Below are 17,678 nucleotides of genomic sequence, written 5' to 3' on the forward strand. Positions count from 1 at the left end.
AAGAATCAGCTGGAAGGCACGGCAGGCACAAAATACACAGATGAGACAGGGAAGGGCAAGCTGATGGGAGACTATCAAAGTAAAACAAGAAGTACATAGAGGCACAGACTGGAGAGAGAGAAGGAACTGGGGAACATAGATAAACATAACAGAATAAAACACGACGGGAAAAATGGCACAAGAACTCATACCACAATATTAACACAGACACACGGAGGGAGACACAGGGGGTAAAGACACAAGGGGAAATCTAACAACTAAACCTAATCAAAACAACCCAGGTAATATGGAATGATCCTTAGAAACAACAAACTAGACTTAACAAAGTACAAAAATGACAAAAAAAACACAATAAACTCAAACCACTGGATCACCCAGGACTGTGACAGCCAAGGTTAGAATCTCTTCTGGATTTCACAGACATAAAAATGGCAGAGAGGTCTAACCAGGAGCAGGAGGCTGCTCTTCGTTGCATGGTCCAATCTCAGTCAACCTGAAGCTTGCATTTGGCTTGAGCTGAGTACACCCACAACTCCTTGACCTCCTCTGCTGCCAGTTTGTCCCCATTTGAAGTCTTATTGGGGTATTAACCATGCCTGTTCCCCATTCAGGAAAATGAACTGTCGGTCTCCTCAGTTCAATACCACCTTCATCGCCAGTGTCAGATATGGTGAATGGCCAAGGTGTCTCTCCTCAAGAGGCCGGACGAAAACAAGAGATGGGAAGATCGTCACTGGACCCTGACCCCTAATTGCGCTCTGGGTCAGAAAGTTTAGCTGTCTTAGAAAAATACTCAATTACAAACTAAATTGGAAAACCTATAATGGCCCTTTTGTAATAGAAATTTAAAAAACAGAAAAATTACAACCTTACAACCTTGCTTGTGTCCAGGATACACCTCCCAGCTTAACACTCCTAGACAATTGAATTTTATGATTTACTTTTATCTTATATATACACTCAACAAAAATATAAACGCAACACCTTTGTTACTGCTCCCATTCCCCATGGGATGGACGTAGAGACCTAAAATTCATTCCAGATACACAATATAACCATCCCTCCCAAACAGTGGTCACAAATCAGTCCAAATGTGTGGTAGTGGGCACATCTGCTATATTGAGATAATCCATCCCACCTCACAGGTGTGCCACATCAGGATGCTGATCTGACATCATGAGTAGTGCACAGGTGTACCTCAGACTGCCCACAACAAAAGGCCACCCTGGAATGTGCAGTTTTTTGCGCTATTGGGGGTCTGGGGACCCAGAACCGGTCAGTATCTGGTGTGACCACCATTTGCCTCATGCAGTGCAACACATCGTCGCATGGAGTCTATCAGATTGTCAATTGTGGCCTGTGGAATGTTGGTCCACTCCACTTCAATGGCTGTGCAAGGTTGTTGGATATTCGTGGGAACTGGTACACGCTGTCGTATACGCCGGTCAAGCACATCCCGAACATGCTCAATGGGTGACATGTCCGGTGAGTATTCTGGCCATGCAAGAACTGGGACATTCTCAGCTGCCATCTGCCCTGAACAATGTGAACCATGATTAATCCGTGAAGCGCACACCTCTCCAACGTGCCAGACGCCATCGAATGTGAGCATTTGCCCACACAAGTCTGTTACGGCGACGAGCTGGAGTCAGGTCAAGACCCCGATGAGGACGACGGGCATGCAGTTGAGCGTCCCTGAGACGGTTTCTCACAGTTTGTGCAGAAATTGTTTGGTTGTGCAAACCAATTGTTCCAGCAGCTGTCTGGGTGGCTGGTCTCAGACGATCTTGGAGGTGAACCTGCTGGATGTGGAGGTCCTGGGCTGGTGTGGTTACACGAGGTCTGCGGTTGTGAGGCCGGTTGGATGTGCTGCCATATTCTCTGAAACGCCTGTGGAGACGGCTTATGGTTGAGAAATGAACATTCAATGCACGGGCGACAGATCTGGTTGACATTCATGCTGTCAGCATGCCAATTGCACGCTCCCTCATTGCTTGTGGCATCTGTGGCATTTTGCTGTGAGACAAAACTGCACATTCCAGGGTGGCCTTTTGTTGTGGGCAGTCTGAGGTACACCTGTGCACTACTCATGATGTCAGATCAGCATCCTGATGTGGCACACCTGTGAGGTGGGATGGATTATCTCAATATAGCAGATGTGCCCACTACCACACATTTGGACTGATTTGTGACCACTGTTTGGGAGGGATGGTTATATTGTGTATCTGGAATGAATTTTAGGTCTCTACGTCCATCCCATGGGGAATGGGAGCAGTAACAAAGGTGTTGCGTTTATATTTTTGTTGAGTGTATATATATATATTAGGGGTGCAACAATACACAAAATTCACGGTTCGATTCGGTTCGATACTTTGGTGTCACGGTTCGATATTTTTTCGATACAAAAACAAATGTTCATGCCTTTTTAATTTATCATTTATTAAAATTATAAATATATATTTTAACTCAAAAGTACAGTTTTTAAATTTAATGTTGCTGAAACAACAAAATAAAAATAAATCTATCTAATCGAGAAATCACTTATCTTTGGAAAAGAGAATTTATTACAGAGAAATGGCTCTTTCCAAAATAAAAGCTATACTATACGCTTCTTCTGAGGTATACTCTCAGCAGCATATTAAACGTATCAGGTAAGGAGAATCATGTGCTAACGGCTGTCTAAATGACTCGGGTAAAGTGTGTAGCATGCGTGCTTGTTGTTTTTGTCTGCTTCCACTTGTCTTTGCACTAGGATGATGTCGGCATAAATGTGCAGTCATATTTGTTGTGTTCCCACCAGTGTTGTCAGCGTTAATCTCGTTAAAATGACATTAACGCCATAACGTAGCAAATCTCCGTTAACAAGTTACCGCGGATTGCCCCGTGCTTGGGGCTGGATGGCGTCAACACGTTAACAAGCTAACTGCGCTATTGCACTAGTTCCCAAAAATTGAGCATTGCGTGGCACATCCAACATACTGTTTTACTTTTGTCCATGGCACACTTACCATCAGGGTCTCGCTTCACATGAAAACCAAGATAGTTCCAAACGCCAGATCTGAATGAGGGTGGGGGAGGTTCAATTTTGGGTAGCACTGAGGTAGTTGCCATGTTGCAACGAGCTTAGCTTCTGTCTTGCTAGTTTGCGCTGCGCTCAGTGGATCTGCATTCGACAGTACAGCCTAGGCAGAGTAGTCGAACGCAGATCGTAATGAACCGAAAGCACTGTATCGAACGGTTCAATATCGATATGAGTATCGTTGCACCCCTAATATATATGTAACTTTGCATCCCACTGTTTATATATATATATATATATATATATATATATATATATATATATATATATATATATATATATATATATATATATATATATATATATATATATATATATATATACACACAGTGGGGCAAAAAAGTATTTAGTCAGCCACCGATTGTGCAAGTTCCCCCACCTAAAATGATGACAGAGGTCAGTAATTTGCACCAGAGGTACACTTCAACTGTGAGAGACAGAATGTGAAAGAAAAATCCATGAATCCACATGGTAGGATTTGTAAAGAATTTATTCGTAAATTAGGGTGGAAAATAAGTATTTGGTCACCTCAAACATGGAAAATCTCTGGCTCTCACAGACCTGTAACGTCTTCTGTAAGACGCTTTTCTGTCCCCCACTCGTTACCTGTATGAATGGCACCTGTTTGAACTCATCATCTGTATAAAAGACACCTGTCCACAGCCTCAAACAGTCAGACTCCAAACTCTGCCATGGCCAAGACCAAAGAGCTTTCGAAGGACACCAGGAAAAGTATTGTAGACCTGCACCAGACTGGGAAGAGTGAATCTACAATAGGCAAGCAGCTTGGTGTGAAAAAATCAACTGTGGGAGCAATCATCAGAAAATGGAAGACATACAAGACCACTGATAATCTCCCTCGATCTGGGGCTCCACGCAAGATCTCATCCCATGGGGTCAAAATGATCATGAGAACGGTGAGCAAAGATCCCAGAACCACACGGGGGGACCTGGTGAATGACCTGCAGAGAGCTGGGACCAAAGTAACAAAGGTCACCATCAGTAACACACTACAACGGCAGGAAATCAAATCCCGCAGTGCCAGACGTGTTCCGCTGCTGAAGCCAGTGCATGTCCAGGCCCGTCTGAAGTTAGCCAGAGAGCACATGGATGATACAGCAGAGGATTGGGAGAATGTCATGTGGTCAGATGAAACCAAAGTAGAACTTTTTGGTATAAACTCAACTCGTCGTGTTTGGAGGAAGAAGAATACTGAGTTGCATCTCAAGAACACCATACCTACTGTGAAGCATGGGGGTGGAAACATCATGCTATGGGGCTGTTTTTCTGCCAAGGGGACAGGACGACTGATCCGTGTTAAGGACAGAATGAATGGGGCCATGTATCGTGAGATTTTGAGCCAAAACCTCCTTCCATCAGTGAGAACTTTGAAGATGAAACGAGGCTGGGTCTTCCAACATGACAATGATCCAAAACACACCGCCCGGGCAACAAAGGAGTGGCTCCGTAAGAAGCATTTGAAAGTCCTGGAGTGGCCTAGCCAGTCTCCAGACCTCAACCCCATAGAAAATCTGTGGCGGGAGTTGAAAGTCCGTGTTGCTCGGCGACAGCCCCAAAACATCACTGCTCTCGAGAAGATCTGCATGGAGGAATGGGCCAAAATACCAGCTACTGTGTGTGCAAACCTGGTAAAGACCTATAGTAAACGTTTGACCTCTGTTATTGCCAACAAAGGTTATGTTACAAAGTATTGAGTTGTATTTTTGTTGTTGACCAAATACTTATTTTCCACCCTGATTTACGAATAAATTCTCTACAAATCCTACCATGTGGATTCATGGATTTTTTTTTCACATTCTGTCTCTCACAGTTGAAGTGTACCTCTGGTGCAAATTACTGACCTCTGTCATCATTTTAGGTGGGGGAACTTGCACAATCGGTGGCTGACTAAATACTTTTTTGCCCCACTGTGTGTGTATATATATATATATATATATATATATATATATATATATATATATATATATATATATATATTGCACACTTTCTGTAAATCCGATAAACTTCATTCCACTTCTCAAATATTACTGTGTGTGTCTCCTATATGATATATTTAACTGACATTTTTTATCGTAACAACCAACGATTTATACAGGAAAATAATGACTTCTAACAAGGTTGCCCAAACTTTTGCATCCCACTGTATACACACACACACACACACACACACACACACACACACACACACACACACACACACACACACACACATATATATATATATATATATATATATATATATATATATATATATATATATATTAGGGGTGCAACAATACGAATTCACGGTTCGGTTCGGTTCGATACTTTGGTGTCACGGTTCGATATTTTTTCGATACAAAAAAATGTTCATGCCTTTTTAATTTGTCATTTATTAAAATTATAAATATATATTTTAACTCAAAAGTACAGTTTTTAAATTTAACCCTAACCCTTGTGCGTGTTTTTTATTTTGACAGCAAATGCACACCTGCGGACCACTTATGTGCAGCCCTGGTTATTTAGCTCATCATATTGCAGCCACAGAAATTATTTTGTCCATGAAACCATAAAGCTGCACTTTCTTTTTGCCTTATAGTCTGATTTGTCATAACTTCTCCGTTTTGTGGTAAGCTTTTCTTTGGCTGTCACTTCTTCACCCTGACCTGTCTTATTTGGCTCAGCAGAACTAAAATATATATCCTGCTGCTTTTACACACGCACTCACATAAGCTCAGCGATTCTCTGCGCGATCAACCTCTCACATGTTTAAGCTTGCTGCGGGAGATTTCACTTGTCATGTTTGCATAGTAAGCTAACGATTAATAAGACGATGTCAGAGGAATTGGTGCACAAATTATCATCACTCACAGATCAGTGCTGTCGCTCTCTATACACAGTTCGCACGATTGCAAAGTGAAAGCAAAAAAACAAGCGCAAATTCAAACGCGATTTCAATATGTCACATATTGACAGTGGCTCACCGATGCCAATGACATAATTACCCAGCTACATTTCTGAAAGAATGCAAAAGCATTGACATATATTTTTCCTTCCTACAATAGCCCAACGGGCAGGGAAGAGATAGATTTTGGTAGCCCGGCTGAAAAAAATCGCTAGCCCCAGGACGTCGGGCTAGCGATATTGCAAGACCTGTCTGTATCTGATTGAGGAATCACTCATCTTTGGAAAAGAGAGTTTATTACAGAGAAATGTCTCTTTCCAAAATAAAAGCTATATTATACGCTTCTTCTGGGCTATATTCTCAGCAGCATAAGGAGAATCATGTGCTAACAGCTGTCTAAATGACTCGGCTAAAGTCAGTAGCATGCTTGTTGTTTTTGTCTTTGCACTAGGATGATGTCGGCGTAAACGTGCAGTCATATTCGTTGTGTTCCCACTAGTGCTTTCAGGTTAATCTCGTTGAAATGATCTTAACGCCACAACACGGCAAATCTCCGTTAACGAGCTACCGCCGATCGCCCCGTGCATGGGGCTAGACGGCCAACACGTTAACGAGCTAACTGCGCTAACACACTAGTTCCCACCCATGTAATTGAGCATTGCATGGCACATCCAACATACTGTTTTACTTTAGTCCATGACTCGCTTACTTTCAGGGTCATACGTCACATGAAAACCAAAATAATTCCAAACGCCAGATCTGAATGAGGGTGGGGGAGGTCCATGTTGCAAGGGGAGCTTAACTTCTGTCTCGCTAGCTTGCTCTGCGCTCTTCCTTCTGACTATGCTGTCTGTGTTGAGCGCTCAGTGGATCTGCGCTCGACAGTGCAGCCTAGGCGGAGTAGTCGAACGCAGATTCACTGAGCGCTCAACACAGACAGCATCGTCAGAAGGAAAGTTGATAAAATAAATTACAAATGTTGTATTGTTCGATACATATGCGTACCGAACCGAAAGCACTGTATCGAACGGTTCAATATCGATACGAATATCGTTGCACCCCTAGTATATATATATATATATATATATATATAGGACTAAACGCACGCATGAGGTAATCAGGGAAAGTGGAGACACAGGAGGGCACAGCTCTGACTACAATGAAACAATGACAACACAGGGGAGAGTAAGACTAAATACAATGAGCAAAGAAACACAAGGACTTTTATTAGAGTGAATTGTTAAATGTTGTCATTTCTATGCTTGCCAGCTCTGATGAAAGAAATTCCACTGTCCTTCCCCCCAGATTCTTGAGGTTCTGGTGGGGGGCTGTAATGTTTTATTGCAGATACATCCTATCTGGAAGATCTGCTTCTTTTGATGTAAGCTTCCTGCGTTTACGACCCTTTGGTCAGCAGGAGGTCTGACACACACACACACACACACACACACACACACACACATTCTTACAGAAGTTCACACATATACATACAATGCTTTGTCTTAGAACTAAGGGGGCGTGGCTTTGTTCTGACGTGTTTTGTGTGAACTGTCTCTCAATAAAAGGTAGCAGGAGGAGGTCAGATCTGAGGGTCATTTTCGTGGTGGACACAGACGAGGCCTCCCTTGCGCAAATAATCGATCGACTGTCTTGTTTTCTTCTAGAATTAGCGGGGCTTGTGGAAACACAGACCCAACAACTTTCAACATAAAACAGGTAGCATGACGGAACACAGACGTGACCCGAACTTGACAACATAAACCACGCAGGCATAACATAAGAGGTAAGACACACACAACAACAAGGGGAACTTCAACACAAGGGAAGATGACATAAGGAGTCTAAATGAATAAAGAGCTGAAACTAGGCAACCTTGGAACAGGTAGCATGACGGAACACAGACTCAAAAAAGACTCAATGAGCCAAAACATAAACAATGAATATCAAAATACAATGAAACACAAAAAACTGGGTCAAACAACCCAGGACCATTACAGTTCCTTTGTTTAATACCAGATGGATATTAAATATTGGGATATTACCTTAAGTGAAGCACGTGAATAAGGAGGGATTCCATTGTTATATTTCCCTGAGATGATCCCACAAGCCAGTGGACACCATGTCATAGCTCCAATGCCTGCATGTCCAAAAGGAATACATACAGAATATTTTAAAAAATTATTTCTTTAATTTCCAGATTATGAATCGGTGTTCAGAAGGCCACTTAACATATGGTTACATTGTAACCTTGGTTCTCTGAGTGAGATAATATCTCTCCACTCCATTACATATTCCATATGTATGGGGTATGACCCAGAGAACAAAGGTTACAATGTAACCTTACATTCTCTATCATATCGAGACTCTCCAGTTTGCTATATATTCCATATGTACGGGGTAACTCTGTAAGACACCCCACGAGAAGACAGTGCAACCAAATCCCAGAATGTATTTACAAACTATTTACAAATGTACATATACATATGCCACCCCGGTCAGGGCTTCGCCAGACGCAAGACTGGCCTGAACTGGTCCCAAAAGACGTAAGGACTGCAACTGAGCGGCCACTCTAGGTCAGCCCACAAGATGCTAGGCTGACCGGGGAACGATGGCTACCACCAATGGGCACCCAGCATCTGCTCTCAAGAGATGAGCAGGCTGCCACGTTCAAGCGGAAAATTTGCGTAAAGGTGGTGGCCGAGGACAAAGTCATCAATGTACAAATGGCCAAGAGGGCAGCGCCCCTCCATATGGCCCAAGAAGTCCACCCTGCAGGTCAAGTGGGCCTGAACACCTGAGGGAAGAGGAGCTCCTACTGAAGCATAAGCCTGCAGGATTAACTGGGACTTAGACCACTAGTCCATTGTCCAAAGTGACGGGGTACGTGCAACATACAGAACCAGAGCTCGGATAGGTCACAGAGCCTGCAGACGCAGAGCTGCCTCTCATTCCAACCCTTCAGTGGGAGCTGAGTGCTGCTCAACCGTCTGAGAAAAGTAAAAGTCCGAGAGGACTTGTGGCAAGAAGGCAAGAATGCAGGGTTGGGTCCGAGGACCACCCCCTTCCCATCAAGCAGTCACTGTGGCCGACAGTGCATGGAGCTCACTTATTCTTCTGGTGGAAGTTATGGCCAGAAGGTGGTCTTAAGCGATAGCCACTTCAACTTAGCATCTTCCAGGGGCTCAAATGGAGGGCACTGGAGGGCACTAAGGACCAGTTCCAGGTCCCAAGGGGAAACCGAGCTGTTAGGTCCTGGACACCCCTAGCAAACGCGAAATCAAAGCAGCGTTAGCGCAACGCTGACGCTGCTTTGATTTTGCAGTTGGCTGTTCACCTTGGTCGCTCAGTGCTCAGTTGCTGAGCACTGAGCGACCAAGGTGAACAGCCTTAATCACAGCCACTAACCCATGAAGGATAACAGCAGCTCTGCCTGCCTCTAGCTGGGACTGCAGGATGGTATTGACTGTGGCAATTTGGGTGTCCAGTCCATGGACCACCATGGCATCAACTGTTACACCATGGGGTCCAGCCTGTGGACCACGCACCAGGAAGCAAACACTCCCCAGTGATAGCAGTAGGAAGCCCTCGTGGATGGTGCACAAGTTTCCTGCATGGTGTTCACAACAGGGGCAGGAAGTCGTAAGGAGCGCAGCCTCTCCTCCTCAGGGGCCAGGCCATCAGCCGCAGCCTTGCGGGGAAAGGATGGAAGAGCGACCCTCCGGCCTGGGGCAGGAGGTCCCAGGGCATGCCATCCAGGAGGGGTGGGATTACTTAAAACCAGGGCGGAGGACCGAGTGGAGGAGGGAGAAAGGGGGGAAGGTGTAAAGGAGTGCCTGGGGCCAGGGATGCACAAGGGCACCTCACCCTAGAGGGGTGTCGTCGGACTTCAGGGAGAAGTACAGAGGGCAAGTGTGTCAATTTCCTGGAGGCAAAGAAGTCAACCTCTGCCCTTTACTCCCCTGGGCATGGACTGCCCCTGGACATAATGTCTGCTGCCATGTTCAGGGAACTTGGCACATGAACTGCCCAGAGGGAGAGGAATTGGCAGTGAGCCCACTGCCACAGCTGGGCGGCCAGTTTGCAGAGGGGAGGAGAGCCCAGCTCCTCCTGCTGGTTGATATAGGCTGCGGCAACTGTGCTGTCTGTCTAGACAACCACGCAATCGAGACAGGAAGTGCCGAAGTGCCAGGAACATGGCCAGTACTATGGGCAGACCTTTGTGCCATCAGAAACTGAATTTGAAGTTAATTAATTTGCTTTGAAACTGTATTTTGTCCTTTAAAAATGTAGCTCTTGAATAATTTCAGTTTCATTTATCACCATTCAGTTTCAGTTGGAATTTCAGTTCCAAAATTCTTTTTTTTTGTTACTTGCATCCAGTTCCGCTTCCAGGGTAATTGAGCGCAGATTAATAGAACTACATTTTATCAGTGGAACGAAGCTGTTACTGATGGGAATCTACATTATCTTGAGCTGGAGCTGGATTAAGACTTCAAAAGTCAGCAGATAAACTCTCTGGTTGGTAATAAATGTATCACATGTATAAGAACAAGCGTCATGTTAAAAAATGATAGTTGTACAGTAACTTTTATGCTTATAATTTGGCGTAGTTTGCCCTTGGTTCAGCTTTGACAAACAAATATGATTGACTGTTTCTTATAGAATTCCACAGTTGTCATATTGTACCCTCTCAGAGCCCCCTACAGTAGGGAAATATACAAATGAATGTCCAAAACATTGTATTTTAGGTTTATTAATGTCTTGCACAACATAACGTTAGCTAAAGTGAATAGTTTAATTCATTAGTGCAGCATTACTGGATCACCTCTGTTTGAAGTGATATAATATGGTATACAACTATTATTGAAACAGCAAAGTTTGTAAAAAGAAACTTTAACAAACAAAAAAAACCCCAAGACTTCTCATTCTCTAAACGTTTGGCCACAGCTGTAGATTACACTATCAGTGCTTGTTGACTCTTGTCAATAATTACATTTTACACAACCCACGCACACAGTCACATAGTACCACAGGTCGGGATGGGTACCGATATCCGGTGCCATTATGGCACCCAGTGCATTTTGGTGCTTTATTTCGGTGCTTTTTTTTCCTGAGATGTCATACATTTTCGATTCTAGCCAATCATTTTACCTTTCCAGGGATAGTAGGCAGGCCCAGGTATGTGCGTTCTTTTAGAGCAGAGCTACAGATTAAAAATGCTCAAGGCAAAGTGGTCAAAAGTCTGGCTGTACTTCACAGCAAAAGATGCAAACTCAGCAGCCTAAGGTGATACTGTGCAAAGGAGGTAACACCTCGAATCTGATGAAACACGCATAGCGTATTTTTAAAACCCCAGAAGAGCACCATATTTGATAGCTTGCTGCAAGACCTCACACCAAGCACATATATTGCGGGAGTGGTGCCTGTTATCGAACCTGGAGTTAGCAACATCCCCCAAGAACCCAAATAGGAGAGTCCTAGCCCTAGCCACCGGTTCCAACCAAAGGAGGTATGTTGTATCAACAGAAAAGGCTAACTTGGTTATCATTTTGCAGAAAAAAAGAGACTGCTAAAAATAAAAACATAAGAGGTTTTTGGACAAAGTTTGTGTTCGCATTTCTCTAAGCTCCGGTTCGAGCACCGTTTAAGCACCAGCACCATTTCAAAAGTACCAGTTTGGCACCAGTATCGGATAAAACCTAAACGATACCCATCCCTAACCACAGGTAGTGTGAGTACAAGAAAATAATTATTATAATATGATGTGTTAAATTTGTTTAGATCAGAGGTTCATAAACAAGATGGCGCCGAGTATGACAGCCTCGCCGCGAGCTCCCCCAAGCAACAGCTGTTTTTCTGTGTTTAATTTTACTTTTCCTTTATTTTTTCGCGAGTAGCACGTCTCCTTGTGTACGACCGACAAACCTTACTGGACATAAAAGACGGTCTTTCTTATAACTTTCCGGAGTTCAAGTTTTGCAACACGGACGCTCCGTTTGCAGACCCTCATTCATCTCACCTGAGACGCTTTTGTTCTCTGGCCCTGGAGGCCGCAAACGCCGACGCAGAGGGAGAAGATCTGGCGTTCTGGTTCGACTGAGACGGCGCACTAACAGACCACCGTTATCTAGTTTATTACTGGCTAATGTGCAGTCTCTGGAGAACAAGCTGTGCGAGCTTCGGGCACGGATCTCATTCCAGCAAGAGATGCGGGACTGGTGCGTGATCTGCCTCACAGAAACCTGGCTATCGGACAAGGTACAATACAACTACCGGGGTTCTCCGCGCATCGCGCGGACAGGTCACAGGATCTTACTGGGAAAAGCAGAGGCGGTGGTGTATGTTTCATGATCAACAACAGCTGGTGTGATTATGCGAACGTGCACCCGGTCAAATCCTTCTGCTCACCGGACCTGGAGTACCTGATGATTAAGTGCCGGCCATTCTGGCTACCGAGGGAATTTACAGCAGTGATTATTATGGCTGTTTACATTCCCCCACAAGCCGACACTGACCGAGCACTCAGGGAACTGTACAGCGCGATCAGCAGCGAGGAAACCGCACACCCAGAGGCAGCGTTTATCACGACCGGGGACTTTAATAAGGGAAACCTGAAGAAAGTCTCACCGAAACTCCACCAACACATCCACTTCAACACTCGTGGAGACCGGCTACTTGACCACTGCTGCACCTCTTTCCGGGATGCATACAAAGCCCTCCCCCGCGCCCCATTCGGCCAATCAGATCACCGCTCCATCCTGCTCCTGCCCGCCTACAGGCAGAAGCTGAAACAGGAAGCTCCAACCCGGAGGGCGGTGCACTGTTGGACGGACCAATCGGAGTCTGCGCTGCGGGACTGTTTTGATCACGCGGACTGGGAAATGTTTCACGTGGCTGCTAGGGACATTGATGAGTACACAGACTCAGTCTGCGGATTTATCAGGAAATGCGTGGAAGATGTCGTCCCATCCAGAACAGTTAAATCCTTCCCAAATCAAAAACCCTGGATTAACGGAGATGTTCGCGCGGCACAGAGCACCGCCTTTGCCTCCGCGAACACATCGGACTACAAACACGCACATTACCAACTCCGGAAGACGATCAAAGCAGCCAAACATGAGTACAGGGACAGGGTGGAGCAACAGTTTGACAACCCTCGGAGTATGTGGCAGGGACTAAACACGATCGCAGACTTTAGAGGGAAACCCAGCACACCGCAGACCACGGCCTCTCTGTGTGAGGATCTAAACGTATTCTACGCTAGATTCGACACAGCGAACACCATGAGACTGGACAGTGTGCGCACCGCGGATGACGTCAGTGCGCACACTGTGTCTGAGGAGGATGTGCGGAAGTGCTTCAGGAAGGTGAACGCACGCAAAGCTACAGGTCCGGACGGGATTCCCGGCCGCGTCCTCAAGTCATGCGCGGCTCAGCTGGCTGGAGTGTTCACACACATCTTCAACCTTTCCCTCTCTCTGTCTGTAGTCCCAGCCTGCTTCAAAATGGCCACCATCGTCCCTGTACCCAAATCCTCCACCATCTCCTCATTGAACGACTGGCGACCTGTAGCCCTGACCCCCATCGTGAGCAAATGCTTCGAGAAGCTGGTCAGGGACTTCATCTGCTCTGCACTACCCGACTCACTGGACCCTCTACAGTTCGCATACCGCCACAACAGGTCCACTGATGATGCCATAGCCCTGACACTACATACTGCCCTGTCACACCTGGAGAAGAGAGACACGTATGTGAGAATGCTGTTTGTAGATTACAGCTCAGCATTCAATACCATCGTTCCCTCGAAGCTGGACAGGAAACTGCAGGATCTAGGACTGAGCAGCTCCCTCTGCAGCTGGATCCTTAGCTTCCTGTCTGACAGACGCCAAGTGGTCAGACTGGGCAGCATCACCTCATCCCCCATCACACTGAACACTGGTGCTCCACAGGGGTGTGTACTGAGCCCTCTCCTGTACTCACTCTACACCTACGACTGCACAGCCACTAACAACTCCAACATCATTGTGAAGTTTGCGGACGACACTACATTGGTGGGTCTTATCACCAACGGTGATGAGACGGCTTACAGGGAGGAGGTCAGCGCCCTGACCCACTGGTGTCAAGACAACCATCTCACCCTCAACGTCGCAAAGAGAAAGGAGTTGATAGTGGACTTCTGGAGGTGCAGAGAAGTACACACCCCCATCACCATCAACGGCGCTGCTGTGGAGAGAGTGAGCAGCTTCCGGTTCCTTGGTGTACATCTGGCTGAGGATCTTACGTGGTCAGTACACACAAACAAAACAGTGAAGAAGGCGCAGCAGCGCCTCTTCTTTCTCAGGAGACTGAAAAGATTCGGCATGAGCCCCCGCATCCTCAGGACCTTCTATCACTGTGCCATTGAGAGCATCCTCACTGGATGCATCACCACCTGGTATGGCAACAGCACCGCCTACAACTGCAAAGCTCTCCAGCGAGTAGTGCGGTGCTCTGAACGGATAATTGGAGGTGAGCTTCCCTCCCTCCAAGACATCTACAGGAAGCGGTGCCTGAGGAAAGCGGGGAGGATCATTAAGGACTCCAGTCACCCCAGCCATAAACTGTTCAGACTACTTCCATCAGGAAGGAGGTTCTGCAGCATCCGGTCCCGAACCAGCAGACTGAGAGACAGCTTCTTCCACCAGGCCATCAGACTGCTGAACACGTCATAGACACCTCACCTTCACTACTGGAACTTCAACATTATGCACTCCATACTGTACAGTAATGCCACTGTTTTGCACATGTCTCAACTCTGTATATTTTTATATATTTTATATATTGTTTACTCTATTTAATTTGTAAAATATGTGTACACACACACACACACACACACACACACACACACACACACACACACACACACACACACACACACGTACGTAGAAAGGAATTTATGGACACTGGCACTGCCATAAAAGGAGACAGGAAGCTACAGTTGGGGGTTGTTGATGCTGATGCTTGTACCTTTAATAAAACTCATAATTGTTATAACTTAGAAGTAGGTTTGCAGGAGACTCTCCACCTTATCTGTAAATGTAAGACAAGAGGCCAATGGCCCAGTGGATGCAGAGTGGAGGTCTCAGTGTTTGTAATATGTTAACTCTGTTTTCTATGTTGTATAGAGGAATTTGGTGTAGCTTGGGTGAGATTACTTTTATGACCCCCAGGAAGTCACGTACGCAGAGACACACACACAGTGCTTAAACTGTTACACTCACACACCCACACACACAGGCACTCACGTGCTCGTGCATACACACAGACACAGAGTTTGCAGCACACCATGGGGGTTTTATGATGGGGTCACTTCTACAAAACTGTGTTTCACAGACAGAGGAGTAGAAGATTTGCAGAGGGACATAGGCCTTGCACATCTTCCCTTCTAGAAGATGCATGCTTAAATGAAGATGAATGAAGATGAATAAAGGTTTTTGTGAAAATGATTAATGAGTTCCGGTGCCGTCTCTGGATGCCCAAGGAATAAAAGAACCTGGGTGTAACTGATTTCACAACAGTAGGCAGTGTTGGGGAGTTGGGGAGAAATGGAATACATATACCGTGTTATGTATTTAAAATACAAAATATGAGTAACTGTATTCCATTACAGTTACCGTTTAAAAGGTAGTATTCAGAATACAGTTACTGTAGGAGCCATTCTTGTGTTAATACCTTATGTGGTCGCTAGATGTCACCTTTTTCTGTTTTGATCATGTAAAGGTATTTAAGATAGATGCACATAATCGGCGTCATGTATGTCATTAATTGTAAGAAGGCAAACAGTTTGTGACCGTTGCGCTGTTATGTTAATTTGATACGGAATAAAGACCAAAAAGGACAAGATACATACTGCTGGATTTATTGGACTGTTTACTTAATTCATGCATATCAGTGACATCGTGTCACCCCCGTTAACGACCACCTCAGTGGCTTCAAGCGTAGGCTTAGCCTCTACATTAGAGTCACAAACTTGCTTTTCTTTGGGGAAAAGTTTGTGCCAACTTTTTGGGGACTCGGCGCAAACAGGACAATTAAAGTCTGAGTGATCGATCGCCACGGAGAGCTGAATGGTGTTTGGAAAAAGTTACCGTGGAGGGTTCACGAGGAGCGGACAGCTGGACTATTGGTCTGTCAGCTGACGACGTGGAATGCTTGGCGACTGTTCCGTGGATGTTGGAGAGGACTCAGAATTCTTCATCGGAATCAGTACGGCACCCAACGCAAGGTATGAGTAGCGCTACTAATAAATGGCCATTTATAAAAGTGTGCACACTTATTTAAGAAGACGTAATTCCAATGCATTGGTGGTCAAACATAATGAATCTGATTTATAAACAAACTTTCGCAACCCTCAATACTTGATAAATATTTGAGTTTTGGAACATTTGAACTATGGACACAAATAAAGCTGCTGACAGCTTTATTTGTGGTGAAAAACGAGTGGTGAAATTGACTGCTAAGGCACTTGCAGAGAGACTAGACAGACTGCAACGTGATAGAAAAGCTAAATTAAATAAAGCTAATAATTTAAAAGAGAGTATAAGGGTCTCAATGGAAAAAAATGAAACTTCTATGGTTCAAGCATCATTCAATGATTTTGTTGGTTTGTGTAATGAAGCAAAAACAGTTCATGGTTCATTGATGTGTTTGTTACCAGATGATGAAAAAGAAAAGCATGAAACATGGTTTAAAGCAAAAACAATGCATTATGATGAGTTCACTTATGAAGTGAAAGAATGGTTATCAGGTTGCGAACATTTACATTTAAAGGGTGATATGTCATCTAGTGGTAAAGTGAGCACAACTTCTTCTGCCAAAATCAAAGCAAAAGCAGAAAAGGCAGCATTACTCGCTCGTATGGCAGTCCTAAAAGAGAAGCATGCTTTGGAGGAGCAAGAGCTTAAGCTAAGGAGGAAACGTGAACAGCTTGAGCTTGAAGCGTTGCTTTCTGCCTCTTCTGCAAAGTTAGCTGTTTTCCAAGCTGCTGAAGTTCAAAGTATATCTAACATACTTTGAACTTGTATTGAATTCATAGTATGAATTCAATGCTATGAATTCATATTATGAAAGGGAAATCAGGAAAACAGCTGCTTCAGCCGCAGTCAAGCCTAGTACACCAGTCAATGAAGATAAACCTGCAATGCAAATAGTACAGACTGAAAGCAACATATCTGCAATGATCCCGTCAGGAACGGAAATTGAAAGTGAGCCACAAGCTCAAACGGTCATCAAAATGCAATTTCAGAATGTGGATCCTCCATCGCCCAGGTCAATTCCTACAGCGGGAGAAAGACGGTCGGAGGACATTTGTACCATTTTACAAAGACAAAATGAAATAACTGCAACCCTTGTTCACCATCAGCGTTCATCGTCATTACCATCCAGGAAAATACCTGTATTCGATGTGATCCTCTTCAGTACATCTCTTTCATTAATGCGTTTGAACAAGGAGTGGAAGAAAAGGCCAATAAGAAGGACTGCTTGTATTATTTGGAGCAGTTTACAACAGGACAGCCGAGAGAGCTGGTACGCAGTTGTCAACATATGGCTGCAGGACAAGGCTATATACAAGCAAAGCAACTGCTCAAAGAACACTTCGGAAATGAATATAAAATTGCAACTGCTTACATTGACAAGGCATTATCTTGGCCTGCA

The 17,678-nt window shown here is 44.8% G+C and overlaps 1 protein-coding gene across 1 annotated transcript in view; it reads right to left on the reverse strand.

Moving 5' to 3' along the window:
- Positions 1 to 17,678, reverse strand: part of LOC146610801 (voltage-gated potassium channel subunit beta-2-like) — a 235,400-nt gene that overhangs the window by 37,353 nt on the left and 180,369 nt on the right. Inside the window, exon 12 of the mRNA XM_085343878.1 lies at positions 8,027 to 8,121. Coding sequence (XP_085200004.1) covers positions 8,027 to 8,121 — 95 coding nt within the window. The remainder of the gene's footprint in view (positions 1 to 8,026; positions 8,122 to 17,678) is intronic.

The sequence above is a fragment of the Diplotaxodon limnothrissa genome, linkage group LG20 (assembly GCF_057381915.1).
Source record: "Diplotaxodon limnothrissa isolate DT_005_m linkage group LG20, D_limnothrissa_male_GT1.1, whole genome shotgun sequence".
NCBI lineage: Eukaryota > Metazoa > Chordata > Actinopteri > Cichliformes > Cichlidae > Diplotaxodon > Diplotaxodon limnothrissa.